Source organism: Lissotriton helveticus, chromosome 10, assembly GCF_964261635.1.
Source record: "Lissotriton helveticus chromosome 10, aLisHel1.1, whole genome shotgun sequence".
NCBI classification, from domain to species: Eukaryota; Metazoa; Chordata; class Amphibia; order Caudata; family Salamandridae; genus Lissotriton; species Lissotriton helveticus.
Window position 1 is genome coordinate 1,216,542,096 of NC_136071.1, and position 21,555 is coordinate 1,216,563,650.

Here is a 21,555-nt window from a genome sequence, read left to right on the forward strand (position 1 = left end):
TCAAAGCATGAAGTGGCTCCTGTACAATATAACTGAATTGACAATGCTAACAAGACAGAAAAGTATAATTACTTAAATGGCGGTGTGCAGCATCCATGGGCCCAGCACCAGCAACAAAAATAATAATGTGTGTATGAGCGGGCCTGGAATTTTAACAAAATTAACAACAACTTTGCTCCTACTATGGCTATGGCAGCAAACGTTAAGGGGGCAGAGCTGCAACAACCTCGATGCGAAGTCACTGCTGATTTAGTGTGTTGTTTTGGGGGTCCAAGCTAATGACATCAAATGGTCAGTTTCAGATACATACAGGACGCCAAGAGCAAGATGTACGACCATTGTATTTTGTGACTCGCAAATTGCGACAAATTGCGAGTAGCAATTTGCAAGACGCAAAATACAATGTAGAACAGTGTCTCAGACACTGTTTGGCATTCCCAAAGGGTTTGCAAATTGCATGCCTCGTGAATATTAATGAGGCTGACACCATTTGTGACCCCATCAGGAATGGCTAGCACTCCTAGGGATGGTGGCCTGCTGGGGTCAGCAGACCACCATGTCTGGGACTGCTTTGCAGGTTTTTTTTTTAAATACACAGGATGCATTTGAAAAAGAAAAAATAAACTTTCCAGTTTAATTTTTTAGGGGCAGGCCGTGGTCTGTGGGACCACTGTCTGCTCTTAAAAAAAATATGTGCACCCAATTCAATTCAATTTAAAAAAGTCTTTATTGCGATTGTTCATCTTAAAAGACAGGACAGTCAATTAATTACAAAAGGTTATAACCATATATGCACCGTGATTTTGCATAAAGCGGGCTTTACATAATTTGTCAATAAAGTTTAAGAAAATAAATACATATATTTACAATTTAAAATCAGTTCTTAAGAAGAAATTAAATATATCCCACGCACAAGACTTTAAACGCATCATAATAAAACCAATACAATTTTCCAACACCACACATTAGTTTCAGTAGCCCAACAATACGTTAGCGTATGTATTACGACCCCCCATTTTTGTCCCGTAATACCCATGCCCAACTCAGGAACTTAGCTACTCCTATTACTGCGATGTCGTTAAAACCAGATTTCAGTATCCTCTTGGCGACCATCGCGGAGCAAGTTTCCAAGGTCCGACATACTGGTTTCAACCAGATGCTTCTAGGTTTTTGGTAAACCGGACAAACATATAAAATATGATCAATATTTTCTATATGATCATGACAAAATGGGCACTTATCACTAATTCCTAGATTCCATTTACACGTTAACCTACTAAGGGGTAATGTCCCTACTCTAAACTGATGATAAAGCTTGCGATCTAAGGGCTTCGTTATGAGATCCCAATAGCTTTCCAAATCGGTTCATCTTTTATCTCAAGGAAGTCCCTCGACAGAGTTGAGCTAGTGTGGGAGGAGAATCTCCTGATATTAATTAGCTCCCAATATGCTGCTCTATAAGATTCTTTTGAGGGAAATTCTGCGGTCTCTGGGCTATCCCAAAGATCCCTCATCCCCATATCAATAAGTGGGGTTTTAATGCCGATCAGCCTTGGGATCCTATGTGAGCGATCTAATCCCTTACTTCGGACAGTGCCCTAGCAAAGAGGTGGAGCTCAGGAGTAATCCAGCGACGCCTCCAGGATGCCAGCGGCCTATGACGAGCAGCATCCTCCATTGTATGACGGCCTAGGTCATGGAGCCGTGGGATACGGAGGGATGATTGAGGCAATCCCACAACCGATCTCATAAATTTATTTTGAGCAGTAGACAATTGGGTAAGGTTACGGAAACCCCAGATTTCAGCACCACATAGGATTGCAGGAATGATTTTCGTTGAATACATTTTGACAACAGGGGCTATGGGCTTAGTTCATGATAACCTATGTTCCTTAATCAATGCTCCAGCTCATTGGGCATGTTTCAGCGCTAGGATCTTAACTTGAGGTTTCCAGCTCAGCTTATCGCCAAAGGTGACTCCCAAATAGGTAAAAACATCGGTCTGCTCCAGGAGTTTTCCTCCCATAAAAACTTGTGCTTTGACAGGCATGGACCATTGGAGCAGCATAAACTTAGTCTTCCCTACATTAACCACAAGCTCATGTTCACGGCAAAACACCTCAAAACGAGACAGTGCCAACTACAACCCCTGTCTCGTCTTGGATAATATCAGGGTGTCTTCCGCGAGCATGAGCAAGGGCACTTTCTGGCCAGCTAAGATCGGCGCATCCGTTGGGTGATTAACAAAATACTGCACCACCCCATTCATAAATAGGGAAAACAGGGTGGGTGCCAGCTCACACCCTTGTCGGACGCCTTTCCTTACCTCAAATTTCTCAGTGACCTCACCTGGTTTACCCCAGCGAACCTGGGCATAGGTAAGTTCGTGGAGTCTGACCAAGAAGGAGACTATCTCTTTTGGCATCCCTATTTTTAATAAAACCTCCCACAATTTTGCCCTTGGGATGAGGTCAAAAGTGGATTTCAAATCCACGAAAGCAGCAAAAAGCATTCCCCTACCCAAAAGGACCTCCTTCCAATAAAGTAAAACAAATCTAAAGGCTTGATCCAAGGTCCCCATATGAGACCGGAACCCCACCTGAAGAGGTGATAAAATGTCATCATCAGACATCCAACCCTGAATCCTGCCCAGTATCAAGCGTGCAGCTATCTTTTGCACTGCTTCAATTAACCTGATGGGTCTGTAGTTGGCCGGAGCAGAGCGATCACCCTTCTTATAGATCTAAATAATTTCTGCTCCGAACCAAGATACAGGAATTGGTGCTCTACCAGCTAACGTATTGACTAAGTTAGTAATGTAGGGGACCCAGAGGTCGGAATCCTGCTTAAATAGATCTGCAGGAATGCAATCAGGCCCAGTGCCTTACCACTTGGGATAGACTTCAGCACTGTCTCTACCTCTCTAGCGTTGAACAACAAGGGATCTTCAATATTAATGTGTGGAACAACCCCAATACTAACCGTGGTTATTTTAAATTGGGCTTCAAAGAAGGCACCACCTTGCTGTGGATCAACATGGTTATTCGGGGTTATCGACCGCTGCCCGTTCCCCCATTTAAGTAGGTCCCAAAATTGTGTCATATTCCTACCCTTACAAGCTAATAATAGATATCTCCATCGATCCTCGTCTCAATCTCTCTTAGCTTGTCTTAAGGCTGATTTGTATGTTGCTCTACACAGCTTAATATTACCATGGGACCTAGATTTAATAGCTTCCACTAGGGATTTATGTGCTAACCTACACGTGTCGTTATACCACGTGTTTGGCTTAAGTGAGCCGATCTTTTTAGCTGGTTTAGCGTTTATAAAGAACCTTTTCAGCCCGCTAAAAAGCTCATTGTGGATTCCCAGTAAATTGGCATTTAGCACCTCTTGAGAGCCGCATTCGGATAGTTTCTTTAGAGACCCTGTTACTAGCGCCCTTATCTCCGCCACATTCCTTTCATCATTAGCTACCCGTACCCACCGAACCCTTCTTAAATTGTTGGAAATGGTTAGCAAGTTGGGGCAAGTATCACCTTCCATCGGTACGGGACCAGAAAAACTCCTATCATCAATTTTAAGGACCAAGGGAATGTGATCACTTTCAGGGCGGCATTGCACTACCATATCTGCAACTGCAGACCATAGCTCCACATTCACAAGAATGTAATCAATGTGGCTTTTGGATCTACCATTATCAAAAGTGGCCACTCCCTTGGCGTCAGGCGTAGTCCTACCATTAGCTGCCCTCAGGCCCGTTCCAGACACAACCTTTTCACTTGGAGTGCAACCTCAGTCCATTTTCTAATAGGCTGAAGATCCAGTTGTGGCACCCCCAAAGAGCATCAACCTCATCACTAAGCCCGCCGTCATCTATATCTATTGGTTCAAAGCAGGTGTTAAAGTCTCCCGCGATAAATAAATTACCGTTGAGGCCTCATGTGACAAGTGACTCTCTAGAGACATAATAACTGGAGAACTCCTCCCACCAGGTTGTCCCTTAGCGTATACGTTGTAAAAATTTATATCAAGACCACTCACAGATCTTATCCTTATGACCATGATGTCGGGGCTATCAATAAAAACCTCATCCACCCTTATCCCCTCGATTTGCCTTACCCCGCAGGTCAAACCACCCACTGATCTGCCCCTATGACCCCTAATTGCTGGTTTGAAGAAGTTTAGAAAACCATCATGAAAATCTTCTTCTGTAGGCCACGTTTCTTGAAATGCCCAAATATCTGAACCCTCTATATAAGAGGACCAATCTACAGACAATAATTTAGATTCCAAACCTGCTATATTCCTCGAGGAAATAGTCATTGATGGTCTCGTCATGATAGGACCACCGCACCCAGTAGATGACCCAACCTCATTTAAACTAGTTTCTAATACTGGAGGGTAGAGTGACGCGGAGGTTCTAGGGGGGGAGTATACCTCCAAAGCAGCTTGGGTAGTGTACCCTACATTCGGGAGGTCCTTGATACCCATCTTCTTAACCCCTCTACCTAATCCCAGCTGTACATTACCATCCATTCCCAGTCAGTCAATGTCTTCGAGTGAAGATAAAAGCTCTAAGCGATTATTGATCTGAATGGGAACATCAGACCAATCATGGAACTCATGGGGTACACCAAAGTCCCTATTTCTAGGCATCATGTGCTGGTTATAAAAGAATCCCAGGGGGAGCAGTCTAATCCCATCCGCAATGAGGGGAAAGTGACCAGCCATCTCAAGAATGTAACGAACCAAAGCGGGTGACCTGAAACTCAGTACCACACAATCGCCCGGCATAGATTTAGAAGAATGGCCGACCCATTTAATATGGCTGACCTTTTTAAACTCATGGAATAAGTCATACCCAATACCAGTCTTCTTGCTCAAAAAGTGAAGAGCCTTATTTTTAAGTGTGGACCAATGCTCGCGAGTCCCCGGAGTGAGAGGAGGGACATTCACTAGGATAACCGTGTATGGTGTAGCTTCTGGTGGGAGATGGAGGTTGGGGATCATATCTAAACCACCATCATTACTATGTTCATCCTGCCTCCTATTCCCCTCAGCCCTAGCAGACTGCAGCTGAGGCGCGGGCTTAGCATTACTAACACCAGTAGGGGGTGCGCTCACAACCCTCCCAACTGGTTGTGCCCTAGCCACGGTTATCTGGGCATTTACCGTAGTACCCCCCTGTTCCTTATGTGTTTCTCCCACGCTGACAGGGAGTACACCTCCATTTGCCTGTATACTAGACTGTACAGGGATCAATTGGGGCGGACGTGACAGGGCTTCTTCAATCTTATTAAGCCTAGCATCAAAAGAGTCCAATCTTTTCATTATAGGGTCAATAAAGGCAGCTAGTTGTTCGCTTAGTAGGGTACGGAGATCACTTTATTTAAACTGGGGATTAGTGCGAACTATGGGGGTAGTGTCTGGGATATTAGCACTTGAATTACCAAAGACAAAAAGGCCACTTGATTTGCTAATGCCTGGCAGTGGATTTTGTTTGTTTGTACCACGACCTTTCCTTTTTTTAGTTGGTGGTTCTGTGCCATTACCTCCTAAGGCCTTCTTCCCTCTATTCTTTACCATAATGGGGCTCCCAACACTACTCTGTGGTTGCGGGGAGCCCTGATTAGGAGTAATTGGCAGTATACATGATAACCTCGGTGAAGTTAGGTCACTTGCGGAATCTGCATCAATAATAGGCTGCCTAGGTGGTATCTGAGCACTAGGCAGAGCCAGCACAGGGTATACAGCAGTTAGCACGCATTTTTTACAACGCGGTACTGTTACCACGCTACTTTTACCACGCAAGTCGTTACCACGACTTGCGCTGGGGGGCGCTCCAGGATAGTAAATAGTTTAATTTACTATCCAACTCCTTCCCTAGAGTCCACGGGGACTGGAGTTGGAATAGTAAATTAAAAAATGTACTATCCAGCGCCCCTCCACGCAAGTCGTGGTAACGACTTGCGTGGTAAAAGTAGCGTTGTAACGGTACACGTTGTAAAAGTACGCGTGGTACCGTCATACATCCCCAGCACAGTATCAGCCCCCAGCAACCTAAGGCTGCAGACCTTCGTTATTTAGCGCTTACTGTCCGTGGCGAGCAAAATGTCAGCTTCTGACGGGTGCGGGATGGGCCCGCACTTGGCCCGGGGTTTGCCTGGGCGCTGCCCGCGTGCGTCCAGTGCCGCGGGAGGCGCAGCGTTGTTTTAAGTGCCTTCGGGCGCTTGCAGTGACGTCCTTGGTGTGGGCGCCGTTCCCCGGCACTCTGGGAAGTGTAGTCCGCAGGTGGCGGTGGGCTCGGGGCAACACAGACGGGACCTGGACAGCCCTGGAAGACCCCCAGCAGCAGTCAGGTGAGCAGGTAACCTGGCGTAATAGACAAATAACTTGGAGTGGTGTCCCGTGCCGCGGGAGGCGCAGCGTTGTTTGGCTTGCGGGACGTCCTTGGTGTGCGCGCGGTCCCCCGGTACTCTGGGAAGTGTAGTCCGTGGTTGGCGGTGGGCTCGGGGCAACACAGACGGGACCGGAACAGCCCGGCAAGACCCCCAGCAGCAGTCAGGTGAGCAGGTAACCTGGCGTAATAGACAAATAACCTGGAGTGGTGTCCCGTGCCGCGGGAGGCGCAACGTTGTTTTAAGCGCCGCGGTGACGTCCTTGGTGTGCGCGCGGTCCCCCGGCACTCTGGGAAGTGTAGTTCGCGGGTGGCAGTGGGCTCAGGGCAACACAGACGGGACCGGAACAGCCCGGCAAGACCCCCAGCAGCAGTCAGGGGAGCAGGTAACCTGGCGTAATAGACAAATAACCTGGAGTGGTGTCCCGCGCCACGGGAGGAGCAGCGTTGTTTTAAGCACCTCTGGGCGCTTGCGGTGACGTCCTTGGTGTGCGTGCGGTCCCCCGGCACTCTGGGAAGTGTAGTCCGCGGGTGGCGGTGGGCTCGGGGCTACTCAGACGGGACCGGAACAGCCCGGCAAGACCCCCAGCAGCAGTCAGGTAACCTGGCATAATAGACATATAACATGGAGTGGTGTGCACCCATTAACAATGGGGCAGCGGTCCCTTGGAGACTCCTTCCTGTTTGTGAATGGTTTACCACCTACTTGGCATTTGCACTCGCTATTAGGAAGGGATGCCCCCGGTATCCCCTTTCCTAATTGCGAGTTGCTAACCATATTGTTCGAGTGGCTAATAGGCAGAATTCCCCTTTGCGACAGCAAAAAACTGTTGTATATCTGGCCCTAACTTTTGTGTTTTCAAGAGGTAGTCTTTGATATGGTCGAAGAAACTGCTGTTTTATGTCTTATATAAATCTGCACATCACCTGCTCATTGATGGAAAGAAAGACTCAGTAAGTTGAAGAAATCTCCAAGAGGTTCAAGATAGAATTTAAATAAGATGGGGGTGTAGTGTAGATCCTTGTGGGACCCCAAAAGCTGGTGCTAGTGGGAGAGTCCTAATCACATGGGAAGGAAAGAGTTAACAAAAAGTGAGGCTGCTTGTTTCTGCCTCTCCTGTGGGAAATATATAAATATATAAAACATGGCAACAATATAACATACAAAACTTTGCCTTCCAAAGACACCAGCGTAATAAATAACTCTAAGACATGTGTTTTTCTTGCAGCTTCACCACTCGTTTCTTTCGACATTACTTCGCCTTAGTTTATGCCATTGAGGAGATCAACAAGAACCCTGACCTTTTACCCAACATCACCCTTGGCTTCGAGGTCTTTAATTCAGGTGTAAGCGAGGCTATCGCGGCGCGGAACATCCTGAGCTTATTATCAGGACGAGAGGAGTCGGTTCCGGTCCCTAACTACAGCTGTCTGTCCACAGGGGTCCTGGCTGCTATCATTGGTGACATGTTAACACCCACATCAGTTGCTATGGCAACCATCACTGGGCTCTACAGGTATCTGCAGGTAGAAATATATTACTTATGTTACATGCTTTAATATTCTTTACCCTGAAATCAATACACAGCACACACTTGTGTTTCCTTTTAGGCACAATGTATCAGGTTCAATCTGTTCAAAGGCGTTCAGTGGGTCTGGAGAGGTGTGAGTGGGTCAGAGGGGGTCCTGTTCCTCCACTTCCTCAGTTCTCAGTAGATCTCATGAGTGCCCAGGAGATAGGTCTTGTAGGAACACCATGCATCATAAGAGAGAAAGGGGGAAGGATGCCTCTGGAGTGGGTAGGTTTATATATATACTCATAATGGGCAGTGGGTGAATTTTACAATTTCATAAGGAGATGTGAATAGCATGAGCTGCAGTCTCCTGACCACGAATATTCCACTGACCTCCTTACAATTACTGAGGTCATTGTTAATGAGGCAGGGGGGTGCAATGGGTATGGGTGTTACAGGTAAAAATGCATTTTTATGTTCGCACTCACCCCCTATGGATGTGTTTGAACCTTCCAGTTACTGTCACCGGTTGCTGCTGCCCCCTGGGAGGTGCCTTGAGGCACTTGCCTCACAGCACCTTATGCATGCCTGAGCTGGGTGTAAGGATATCCCTGGATGAAGGGAGTGATCTGACATGAGAGACACCCATTCTGATGTAACACTGGTCATTGGCTGTACCTTCATATCTGCCCACAAGCCCCTATTGTTGCCACCCTAACTGTAACACTCAGGTAACTGCCCAAGGGCAAGCGGTTCAGTTCCTCTGTGCAGAAGAGAGGGAGCATTTCCATCACAACCCTGGTGAGGAATGCAAGAATGTCGGGCAGCTGACTTTGGAGCACAGGGTTCACGGTTCGATCCCAGCTCTGGCGGCAGCTCAGCACCATGTGACCCTGGGCAATAGCTCACTTAATTTTCACAATGGCCCCCAGCTCCTTGAGACCCGTAAAGGTGAGTAGTTTGCAATTTACAAATGCAGATTTTACATGTACTGCCCATGCCTCCATGAGGAGACCGAGGATGTCCTCTCCCTGGTCTTCTACTTGTGACCCAGCAGGAACTACCTCTGCGGTGGTAGACACTGGGACTAGAGCAGATGTTGACTAGAGCAGATGTTGGTTTACCAATATAGTGGCATTTCACACATTAATAAGAACAGATTCTACAATTACTCACATCTAAATGCCATCCACTTTCAACGAAAAAAACTTTTACAAATATTTTCTTCCTGCTCCATCACTCTGGAAATATACTTACTTCTGCATTTGACAGAAGTCAACAACTGAATTTGTAAAGTTTTCAAGGTTGGGAACGGGTCTGAGACTCTTTCCTGATTACCCACGAAAAAAATGTAATGTTATGTGTATGCACACACTTACAGGGTATTCCCTTCCTGTAATGCTGTTACCCACTCACATCACACCCCTGTTCATAGACTTACTTCAATGAAAAGGGCTTTACACTCATAACAAGAATTGGAAGAGCCAATCAATCATGCTTTGCTGCTGGCAACAACCATGAAAGTAAAACTTTCAGTACAATCCTGAAGCCTATGGTCCATAAAGTGATGTGTGGAAGCTGGCAAGGGCTCCACAAAGTGAAATACCGGGCTGCGTATCCGATGAGTCGATGAGCCTAGTTTGCAACTTATGATCATTGCATGTTTGTAAGACTTTTCTGGGTAAGGAGAAGACCGAGGGACCAGTTCCCCTAATCATGATTGACAGCCCGTCCAGCATTTCATTCCATGGAGTAGCATGACTTGGCATTCTCCAAGGGGAACCATCAAGCGTGTATTAGAGGGTGAGCTTCTCCTGCCCCACTATTGCAGTTACTGTAAAGGTATAGGAGGGAAACAAATCTAGGTCTACAGCAAAGATTTGTAGAGGAGGTAACTAATGACCTTCAGTTTGCCATTGCTTGTTCTAGCTTGCAATAGAGCTACTGTTTTTCCAACCAGAACACCTTTGCATGTAAGTAATGTCATCAGCCTCAAGCTTAGCTCAACTGTACTCTGTGCATCGAACCCACCTCACTAGGGCTCTTTATTTCCCTTCTCTGAGTAAACTATTGGAACTCTGCAAATTTTTATTAAAAAAAGAAAATCAAGGGGTCGCTCTGGATGTCAAATGATCATAAGCTGCACAAGCAGAAACAAGACACAAATGTACGGGTTTCCTGTCCTTCTGGTAGCATGAGGAGGTATCCACCTCAATCAGGACAGGTTGAGTCGCATATGCACCTTAAGCAATTTTTGTTATGAACAGCTGGGGCACTGTGCTTGACATCGGCAGGTACCACAGGTGAATCACCATCTGGTTACCCCTGGATCACCAGTTCAGTATTGCAAACTACTTACAGATACACTTGTCAGTGTTGCCATTTTTTCACTATTTTCAGACATCACTCTGACAGCAGTAGCTTATTCCTGATCCTAAAGAAAGCCACAATATTTTCTAGGTCATATGCTGAAACATGTCGATCTAAGTCGAGTATGGCTTGTTCTAATGGTTCTGGTCGTACCTCTTGCTCTTTTGAAATCCTAGCACAAGGCAGCCAAAATGAAAAATAGTGGTAAGACTTGTAGTTAGTTTTAATTTATTTATATCAGCACTGCACCCCACACTAAACGTTGCTAGATCTCATTGGGTCTCAGTGAGAAGTCCTTTAAAAGCAAAAACTTCCCTGAGATCCTCCCTCGCAGCAAGGGGTTGTAGCCCACACCATGACCAGGCTTCATGGTGCAAAGAGGAGTCCCTATGATGAAGCATGCCACCCTGGGTGGGTGAGGGAAACCATCCTTTAAAGGGATCCCTTCTTTTTAGCCCGTCTCTCTCATCTTGTTCTATTTCTTCTTTTGACCGACCCAAGGGCCTTTGTGTATTTTGTAAATTTAATTGGGGAGTTTGCCCTCATTGGTCATTTAAATCTCCTCTGGCACCCACTTTGTGTTTTCTACAGTATACAGTTGTCTAACAAAGATAATGTGATGAGCCTAAAACAATGGCGATCCACAGGCGCGAGATTCTGATGTCATAAGAAAGTACTCATAAAACTTTCAAACCGATTCAGTAAGCTTCTCACCTCATGAGCAAGGCGAGGAAACAATGTTTTATAAATTAAAGGTCCTGATTTTATAAATGGGTAAACAGAACGACAACACAGAAGGGCTCATGTATGAGAATTAACATATTGCCATGGTAATGCAGCAATGAGTCAAAATATCTTGCGCCTACAGCAGAAACCCTTGCAGCATGTTGGATGCACTGTATTTACAATGCAGAGATTCATGGCACAATGTTTCAAGGATATGTCAGAAATAGTGACCTATCTGTGTGAACGAGACCGCAAGGCATTTGGCACAAAAGTGGCGCATTGCTGTAGTTGGTAATCAAACTGACACAACTACAGCAATGCATAAAAAGAGGCAATGTGTCAGTTTATACTACAGTAGCCTACTGTATGGAGACTAATGTAATAGAGTGTCAAAAGGTGAAAAACTCACTTTGCACTCTACTATATTGGCCTTGTACATCACGCATACAAGTGGGCATAATGTACTTATGTTTACTACTATGAACACGTCTATGTGGCATAAGTGATTCCTCTAGTGTAGTGTGACATGTACTTTGCTACCTACCTCCTGGGTGCACTTATCTGTTGGGGGGACGTGATGGTCTTGAAGATTACCTCTTTGGAAGAACATACGGAGTTTAACACATTTCAAGCAAAACGGCCTGCCTATGAATTTTTTTCTTTTTTTTTTAAAAGACGTAAATACCACTGCGTACGTTTTATTAAGGAGATTCTAATGGAATGCCTACCTTGCATATATTATAAACTACAGCAAAACAGCCAATTCCAACACAGGAAAAAACAATGTATCCCGACGAAAAGTGACACATTTGCAGCCTTGTAACTATGGAGCAAATAAAGCGTCACAGTTTTATAAAAAAAAAGGACACAACCGCAGCGCCAGGTGGCGCAAGGGACTTGTAAATGAGCCCAATAAAATGCAAAGAAAAGCCTGGAGTGGGTGAGTGTCTAATGCATGGACCTGGAAAACATGAACATAAAAAAAAGAACACAATACTTAGTGATATTGTCAGGAAAAGGCAAACATATCGATATGGAATCAGGCTAGCACAGTATGGAAGAATGACATATAGTCACCAGGATGGTATCCTATGCCTCACTAGACCTTTGCTAGTCTCACGACCAATCAATAGTGTATAGATTCTCATGAGTTTCACAGTAAAATAACACACATTTAACATGGGGGATAGAATACCCTATTCGAGGGGGTAAAAGCCAATATCTGAGCAGAGAATTTGCAGGCCCTATATTTGACTGCTCCACACACAACACAAGGGAAGTAAATGATACCTGGTGCTGGCAGGAAAGGTATATATTTATATCTATATCTATATCTATCTATCGATCTATCTATCTACATATGTATAGATAGATAGAAGGATAGATAAATAGATAGAATGATAGATAAAGATATATAAAAATATTCGCTGAAAAAAACCCACAGGTTTTAGGGATGTTATAGTTAGGCTGACATTTCACTCATTCAAAACCAGAGAAATGTGTCTGTTATAGTTAGCTGATCTAACTATAACTTGCACCACTTCAATGCACTAATGATGATGTCACATATTACATCACTCATGACATGGTCAGTGACTTCACTGGTGACTTCACTGATGAAATCACTGATGACATCTTAACTATACCATTCCTATAGAGAGTCAAAATATGTGCAGAAAGAAGAAGAAACATGAAGAAAGAAGCAACAGAAGTGCAGAAAGAGGAAAGAGATGAACAGAAAGAAGCAGAAGAGGTACGGAAAGAAGCAAGAGGGGTGCAGAAAGAGGCAAGAGAGGTGTAGAAACAGGAGGAAGAAGTGCAGAAAGAGGGGTGCATAAAAAAGCAAGAGAGGTGCGGAAAGAAACAAGAGAAGTGCAAAAATAAGCAAAAGAAGTGCAGAAAGAGGCAAGAGAAGCACAGAAAGAAGGAAAAAAGTGCAGAAAGAGGGAAGAAAAGTGCAGAAACAGCCAAGAAAAGTGTAGAAAGAGGCAAGAGAAGTGTAGAACGAGGCAAATGAGGTACAGAAAGAGGCAATAGAGGTACAGATAGAGGCAAGTGGGGTGAAGAAAGATGCATAAAAAGTACAGAAAGAGACATGGGAGGTGCAGAAAGAAGCAAGAGAAGTGCAGAAAGAGGCAAGAGAAGCTCAGAAATAAGGAAAATAAATGCAGAATGAGGCAAACAAGTACAGAAAGAGGCAAGAGAAGGGCAAAAAGAGGCAAGAGAAGTACAGAAAGGAGAAAGAGAAGTATAGAAAGAGGCTAGAGAGATGTAGAAAGAAAAGAGTGGGGTACAGAAAGAGGCAAGAGAACTACAGAAAAAGGCAAGTGAGCTACAGCAACAGGTAGGAGAAGTATAGAAAGAGGCAAGAGAAGTGTAGAAAAAAATAAAAGAGGTGAAAAATGAGTAAGGCATGGGTAGAAAGAGGCAATATAGTTGCAGAAAGAGGCAAGAGAGGTACAGAAAGAGGCAAGAGAGGTGCACGAAGAAGTAAGACAAGTCCAGAAAGAGGCACAGGAGGTGCAGAAAGAAGAGGGTGAGGTGCAGAAAGAGGCAAGATAACTGCTGAAAGAGGCAAGTGAGGTGCAGAAAGAGGCAAGAGAGGTACAGATAGAGGTAAGTGAGGTGCAGAAATAGGCAGGAGAAGTACAGAAATAGACAAGAGATGTGCAGAAAGAAGCTAGAGAAGCTCAAAAAGAGGCAAGAGAAGCTCAGAAAGAAGTTTGAGAAATGGAGAACGATGCAAAAACATAGAGAAAGCGGCAAGAGTAGTGAAGAAAGAGGCAAGAGAGGTGAAAGAAGAGGAAGAAATGTACAGAAATATGCAAGAGTGATACAGGAAGAGGCAAGAGAAGTGCAGAAAGAAGTTAGAGAAATAGAGAACGAGGCAACAACGTAGAGAAAAAGCCAAGAGTAGTGCAGAAAGAGGCAAGAGAATTATAGAAAGAGGCAAGAGAGGTGCAGAAAGAAGCAATAAAAGTGCAGACGGAAAAAGAGTAGTGCAAAAAGAGTCAAGAGAGGTGCAGAAAGAAGAGAGTTAGGTGCAGAAAGAGGCAAGACAACTGCTGAAAGAGGTAAGCAAGGTTCAGAGAGAGGCAAGAGAAGTACAGAAAAACTACCGAAAGAGGCAAGAGTAGAGCAAAATAGTCAAGAGAATTTAAAAAAAAGGCAAGAGAGGTGAAGAAAGAGGCAAGAGTAATGCAGGAAGAGGCAAGAGAAGTACAGAAATAAGCAAGAAAAGTACTTAAAGAGACAGTAGAGGTGCAGAAATAAGAGAGTGAGGTGCAGAAAGATTCTAGAGAAGTGCCGAAAGAGGCAAGTGAGGTGCAAAAAGAAGCAATAGAGGTACGGAAAATAGCAAGAGATGTGCAGAAAGAAGCAAGACAAGTGCATAAAGAGGCAAGGCTAGTGCGGAAAGAAGCAAGAGAAGTTCAGAAAGAAGCAAGAAAAGTTCAGAAAATGGGAAAGAGAAGTGCAGAAAGAGGTGAGAGAAGTTCAGAAAGAGGCAAGAGAGGTGCAGAAATACAAAGGTGCAGAAAGAAGCAAGTGAGGTCCAGAAAGAGACAAGAGAAGTGCAGAAAGAGGCAAGGGAGGTGCAGAAAGAAGCAAGACAAGTACAGAAAGAGGCAAGATAGGTACAGAAAGAAGCAAGGGAAGTACAGAAAGAAGCAAGAGAACTGCAGAAGGAGGGAAGAGAAGTGCTTAAAGAGGAAACAGAAGTCTAGAAAAAGGCAAGAGATGTACAGAAAGAGGTAAGTGAGATACATAAAGAAGCAAGAGAAGTGCAGAAAGAGGAAAGAGATGTGCAGAAAGAAGCAGGAGAAGCGCATAAAGAAGGAAGAAAATGTGCGGAAAGGAGAAAAGAAAAGTACAGAAAGAGGGAAGAGAGGTGCAGGAAGAACAACGTGAGATGCAGAAAGAGGCAAGCGAACTGCAAAAAGAGGCAAGTGATGTACAGATAGAGGCAAGAGAAGAGAAGACAAAACAGCAGCGGTGCAGAAAGAGTAAGAATTGTGCAGTAAGAGGCAAGAGAAGTGCAGAAAGAGACTGGAGAGGTATAGAAACAGGCAGAAGAGGTGCAGAAAGAGGCAAGAGGGGTGCAGAAAGAGGCAAGTACAGTCCAGAAAGAGAATAAGTGAAGTACAGAAAGGGGTGCATACAAAAGGAAGAGAGGTGCAGAAAAAAGCAAGATAAGTGCAGAAAGAAGAAAGAGATGTGCAGAAAGAAGAAAGAGAAGTGCATAAAGAGGCAAGGGAGGTGCAGAAAGAAGCAAGTGAAGAGCAGAAAGAGGCAAGTGAAGTGTACAAATAAGCAGTCAAAGTGCAGAAAGAGGTAAGCGAAGTGCAGAAAGCAGCAAGATGGGTGAGGAAAATGAAGAAAAATGTGCAAAAAGAAGCAAGTGAGGTACAGAAAGAGGCAAGAGAAGTGCATAAAGAAGCAAGAGGGGTGCAGAAAGAGCTAAATAGAGGTACAGACAGAGGCAGAAGAGGTGCAGAAAGAGGCAAGAGGGGTACATAAAAAGCAAGAGAGGTGCAGTAAGAAGCAAGAGATGTGTTGAAAGAGGAAAGAGAAGTGCTGAAACATGCAAGAAAAGTCCAGAAAGAGGCAAATGAAGAGCAGGAAGAGGCAAGAAGAGTGCAGAAAGAAGCAAGAGAGGTGAAGAAAGAGGTAGAAATGTGCAGAAAGACACAAGTGAGGTACAGAAAGAAGCAAGAGAGTTGAAGAAGCAGGAGAAGCGCATAAAGAAGGAAGAAAATGTGCAGAAAGGAGAAAAGAAAAGTACAGAAAGAGGGACGAGAGGTGCAGGAAGAACAACGTGAGATGCAGAAAGAGGCAAGCGAACTGCAAAAAGAGGCAAGTGATGTACAGATAGAGGCAAGAGAAGAGCAGACAAAACAGCAGCGGTGCAGAAAGAGTAAGAATTGTGCAGTAAGAGGCAAGAGAAGTGCAGAAAGAAGTTAGAGAAATGGAGAACGAGGCAAAAACGTAGAGAAAAAGCCAAGAGTAGTGCAGAAAGAGGCAGGAGAATTATAGAAAGAGGCAAGAGAGGTGCAGAAAGAAGCAATAAAAGTACAGAAAGGAAAAAGAGTAGTGCAAAAAGAGTCAAGAGAGGTGCAGAAAGAAGAGAGTTAGGTGCAGAAAGAGGCAAGACAACTGCTGAAAGAGGCAAGCAAGGTTCAGAGAGAGGCAAGAGAAGTACAGAAAAACTACCGAAAGAGGCAAGAGTAGTGCAAAATAGTCAAGAGAATTTCAAAAAAAGGCAAGAGAGGTGAAGAAAGAGACAAGAGTAATGCAGGAAGAGGCAGGAGAAGTACGGAAATAGGCAAGAAAAGTGCTTAAATAGACAGGAGAGGTGCAGAAATAAGAGAGTGAGGTGCAGAAAGATTCTAGAGAAGTGCCGAAAGAGGCAAGTGAGGTGCAAAAAGAAGCAATAGAGGTACGGAAAATAGCAAGAGATGTGCAGAAAGAAGCAAGACAAGTGCATAAAGAGGCAAGGCTAGTGCGGAAAGAAGCAAGAGAAGTTCAGAAAGAAGCAAGAAAAGTTCAGAAAATGGGAAAGAGAAGTGCAGAAAGAGGTGAGAGAAGTTCAGAAAGAGGCAAGAGAGGTGCAGATGTACAAAGGTGCAGAAAGAAGCAAGTGAGGTGCAGAAAGAGACAAGGGAAGTGCAGAAAGAGGCAAGGGAGGTGCAGAAAGAAGCAAGACAAGTACAGAAAGAGGCAAGATAGGTACAGAAAGAATCAAGGGAAGTACAGAAAGAAGCAAGAGAACTGCAGAAGGAGGGAAGAGAAGTGCTTAAAGAGGAAAGAGAAGTCCAGAAAAAGGCACGAGAGGTGTGGAAAGAGGCAAGAGATGTACAGAAAGGTAAGTGAGGTACATAAAGAAGCAAGAGAAGTGCAGAAAGAGGAAAGAGAAGTGCAGAAAGAAGCAGGAGAAGCGCATAAAGAAGGAAGAAAATGTGCAGAAAGGAGAAAAGAAAAGTACAGAAAGAGGGAAGAGAGGTGCAGGCAAGAACAATGTGAGATGCAGAAAGAGGCGAGCGAACTGCAAAAAGAGGCAAGTGATGTACAGATAGAGGCAAGAGAAGTGCAGAAGAAACAGCAGCGGTGCAGAAAGAGTAATAATTGTGCAGTAAGAGGCAAGAGAACTGCAGAAAGAGACTGGAGAGGTATAGAAACAGGCAGAAGAGGTGCAGAAAGAGGCAAGAGGGGTGCAGAAAGAGGCAAGAACAGTCCAGAAAGAGAATAAGTGAAGTACAGAAAGGGGTGCATACAAAAGGAAGAGAGGTGCAGAAAAAAGCAAGATAAGTGCAGAAAGAAGAAAGAGATGTGCAGAAAGAAGAAAGAGAAGTGCAGAAAGAGTCAAGGGAGGTACAGAAAGAAGCAAGTGAAGAGCAGAAAGAGGCAAGTGAAGTGTACAAATAAGCAGTCAAAGTGCAGAAAGAGGTAAGCGAAGTGCAGAAAGCAGCAAGATGGGTGAGGAAAATGAAGAAAAATGTGCAAAAAGAAGCAAGTGAGGTACAGAAAGAGGCAAGAAAAGTGCATAAAGAAGCAAGAGGGGTGCAGAAAGAGGTAAATAGAGGTACAGACAGAGGCAGAAGAGGTGCAGAAAGAGGCAAGAGGGGTACATAAAAAGCAAGAGAGGTGCAGTAAGAAGCAAGAGATGTGTTGAAAGAGGAAAGAGAAGTGCTGAAACATGCAAGAAAAGTCCAGAAAGAGGCAAATGAAGAGCAGGAAGAGGCAAGAAGAGTGCAGAAAGAAGCAAGAGAGGTGAAGAAAGAGGTAGAAATGTGCAGAAAGACACAAGTGAGGTACAGAAAGAAGCAAGAGAGTTGAAGAAAGAGGAAGAAATGTGCAGAAAGATGCAAGTGAGTTACAGAAAGAGACAACAGAAGTGCAGAAAGAAGCAAGAGAAGTACAGAAAGAGACAAGAGAAGTGCAGAAAGAGGCAGGATAGGTGCAGAAAGTGGCAAATAGTAATGCAGAAAGAGGCAAGAGAGGTGCAGAGTGGAGCAAGAAAAGTGCTTAAAGAGACAGGAGATTTGCAGAAGGAAGAGAGTGAGATGCAGAAAAAGGCCAGAAATGTGCAGAAAGAGGCATGTGAAATATAAAAAGAGGCAATAGAGGTGAAGAAAAAGGCAAGAGATGTGCACAAAGAAGCAACACAAGTGCATAAAGAGGTAACACGAGTGCAGAAAGAAGCAAAAGAAGTGCAGAAAGAGGCAAGAGATGTGCTGAAAAAGGCAGGGGAGGTACAGGAAAAACAAGTGATGTATAGAAAGAGACAAGAGAAGTGCAGAAAGAGTCAATAGAGGTGCAGAAAGAAGCAAGAGAAGTGCAGAAAGAGGAAATGGAGGTGCAGAACGATGCAAGGGAAGTGCATAAAGAAGCAAGAGAAGTGCAGAAGGAAGCAAAAGAAGTGCATAAAGAGGAAAGAGAGGTAAAGAAAGAAGCTAGAGAAGCGCATAAAGAAGTAAGAAAATGTGCCGAAAGGAAAAAGAAAAGTATAGAAAGAGCAAGAGAGGTGCGGAAATAACAGAGTGAGGTATAGAAAGAGGCAAAATAACTGCAAAAAGAGGCAAGTGATGTGCAGAAGAAACAGCAGAGGTGTAGACAGAGTAAGAAATGTGCAGTAAGAGGCATGAAAAGTAAAGAAAGAGTCAGGAGAATTATATAAAGAAGCAAGAGGGGTGCAGAAAGAGGTAAGAGAGGTACAGAAACAGGCAGAAGAGGTAAAGAAAGAGGCAAGAGGGGTGCAAAAAAAGCAAGAGAGGAGCAGAAAGTAGCAAGAGAAGTTTGGAAAGTAGCATGAGAGGAGCAGACAGAAGTAAGAGGTATGCAGAAAGAGGCAAGACAAGTCCAGCAAGAGGCAAGCAAAGTACAGAAAGAGGGACAACATGCTCACAATAGGGCAAGAGATGCACAGAAAAAAGCAAGTGAGGAACAGAAAGAAGCAAGTTAAGTTTAGAAAGAGACAAGACAAGAACAGAAATAAGCAGAGGGGTGCATAAAAAAGCTAGAGAGGTACAGAAAGAAGCAAGAGATATGCAGAAGGAGGAAAGAGAAGTGCTGAAAGAAGCAAGACAAGTCCAGAAAGAGGCAAGTGTAGAGCAGAAAAAGGCAAGACAAGTGCACAAAGAAGCAAGAGAGGTGAAAAAAGAGGAAGAAATGTGCAGAAATACGTAAGTGAGGTACAGAAAGAGGCAAGAGAAGTGCAGAAAGAAGCAAGAGAAGTGCAGAAAGAGACAAGAGAAGCGCAGAATAAGGAATAGAGGTGCAAAAAGAGGGAAGAGAAGTACAGAAAGAGGCAAGAGAGGTGCAGAAAGAGTCAAGAGAAATGCAGAAAGAGGCAAGATAGGTGCAGAAAGAGGCCAGGGTAATGCAGAAAGAGGCAAGAGAGGTGCAGAGGGAAGTAACAAAAGTGCAGAAAGAGACAGGAGAGTTGCAGAAAGAAGAGAGTGAGGTGCAAAAAGAGGCAAGTGAAGTGCAGAAAGAGGCAAGTGAAGTGCAAAAAGAGGCAATAGATGTACAGAAAAAGGCAAGAGATGTGCAGAAACAAGCAACACAAGTGCATAAAGAGACAAGATAAGTGCCGAAAGAAGCAAGAGAAGTGCAGAAAAAAGTAAGAGAAGTGCAAAATGGGAAGAAAAGTGCAGAAAGAGGCAATAGAGGTGTAGAAAGAAGCAAGAGAAGTGCAGAAAGAGGAAAGGGAGGTGCATAATGAAGCAGGAGAAGTGCAGAAAGAGAGGTGAAGAAAGAAGCAAGAGAAGTGCATAAAGAAGTAAGAAAATGTGCAGAATGGAGAAAGTAAAGTATGAAAAGAGGCAAGAAAGGTGCAGAAAGAACAGAGTCAGGTGCAGAAAGAGGCAAGAGAACTGCAAAAAGAGGCAAGTGATGTGCAGATAGAGGCAAGAGAAGTGCAGAAGAAACTTCAGAGGTGCAGAAAGAGTAAAAAAAGTGCAGTAAGAGGCATGAAAAGTGCAGAAAGAGTCAAGATAATTACATAAAGAAGCAAGAGGGGTGCAGGAAGAGGCAAGAGGGGTACAGAAACAGGCAGAAGATGTGCAGAAAGAGGCAAGAGGGGTGCATTAAAAGCAGTATAGGTGCAGAAAGTAGCAAGAGAAGTTTGGAAAGTAGCATGAGAGGAGCAGAAAGAGGTAAAAGGGAAGTAGCAAGAGGCAAGACAAGTCCAGAAAGAGGCAAGTAAAGTACAGAAAGAGGCACAAAATGCTTGCAATAAGGCAAGAGATGTGCTGAAAAAGCAAGAGAAGAACAAAAAAAAGCAAGAGGAGTGCAAAAAGAGGCAAGAAAAGTCCAGAAAGTAGCAAGTGTAGTACAGAAAGAGGCAAGAGAAGTGCAGAAAGAAGCAAGAGTAATGCAGAAAGTAGCAGGAAAAGTAAAGAAATAGGCAGAGGGGTGCATAAAAAAGGCTAGATAGGTCCAGAAAGAAGCAAGAGATGTGCAGAAAGTGGAAAGAGAAGTACTGAAAGAAGCAAGAGAAGCAAGAAAAGTCCAGAAAGAGGCAAGTGAAGAGCAGGAAGAGGCAAGATAAATGCAGAAAGAAGCAAGGGAGGTGAAGCAAGAGGAAGAAATGTGCAGGAAGACAAAAGTGCAGAAAGAGACAGGAGAGTTGCAGAAAGAAGAGAGTGAGGTGCAAAAAGAGGCAAGTGAAGTGCAGAAAGAGGCAAGTGAAGTACAAAAAGAGGCAATAGCGGTGAAGAAAAAGGCAAGAGGTGTGCAGAAAGAAGCAAGACAAGTGCAGAAAGAAGCATGAGAAGTGCAGAAAGAAGTCAGATAAGTGCAAAATAGGAAGGAAAGTGCTGTGGAAAAGTAAATTTTGCCATGTTATATGTGCCTACGTGTTCCCCATGTTATGCCATATGTGCATGATCGATATACATGTATTCCCCTTCTGATCGATTAAAGACACAATTATAGTTGTGTCCATCTCTAGTATGCCAGTTTCCAGTTTTCGTGAATACAACGAATATTAGGCCTATGTAAAGTTATGTTGCAACGTTTTACAGTGTGCACGTTAATTCATTGAATTGTCCCCGTTTCTAGGCCTCAACAGGGCCCGGACTCAGATTCAGCTCCTGTTTCCTGAAACCCTCTCCGAGGAGCGATACAGCCCCCACCTGCATCCCTCACCCTTCACTTACTTCCTGCCTCGCAGTGCCCGGCTCGGCCTGGCTCTGCCTCTCAGTCTGCCAAGAGTATGTTATGATTCTAGTTATCAGTCCAGCCCTCCTTCTCTGCATTCCTAAGCTACTGAATCGCATCAATAGTTTCCGTCATGGTCTAGCCTTTATGTCTCCATGTAAGAGAAATACTGTATTAATATTCATAGAATATTCCTCGCACACACACTACATATAGGATTATGCATGCACCAGTCTTAGTGTCTGTTAGCCTTTGCCCTGATAACTTTTGGATTCTATCAACATGTTCCCTAAACACTAGATACTAGATAGGCTTTAGGTACATGTCGCCCTGACACTCCAGACTTTTCGTCTCCTCTTCTAGCACAGAAGTCATAGCCCCCAG

General features: G+C 44.2%; 1 protein-coding gene across 1 annotated transcript in view; it reads left to right on the plus strand.

The window, feature by feature from the left end:
* The first annotated feature begins 1,072 nt into the window (after positions 1–1,072).
* Positions 1,073–21,555, plus strand: part of LOC144784228 (vomeronasal type-2 receptor 26-like) — a 217,374-nt gene continuing 196,891 nt past the window's right edge. Inside the window, exons 1-2 of the mRNA XM_078662877.1 lie at positions 1,073–1,173; positions 7,630–7,927. Coding sequence (XP_078519003.1) covers positions 1,073–1,173; positions 7,630–7,927 — 399 coding nt within the window. The remainder of the gene's footprint in view (positions 1,174–7,629; positions 7,928–21,555) is intronic.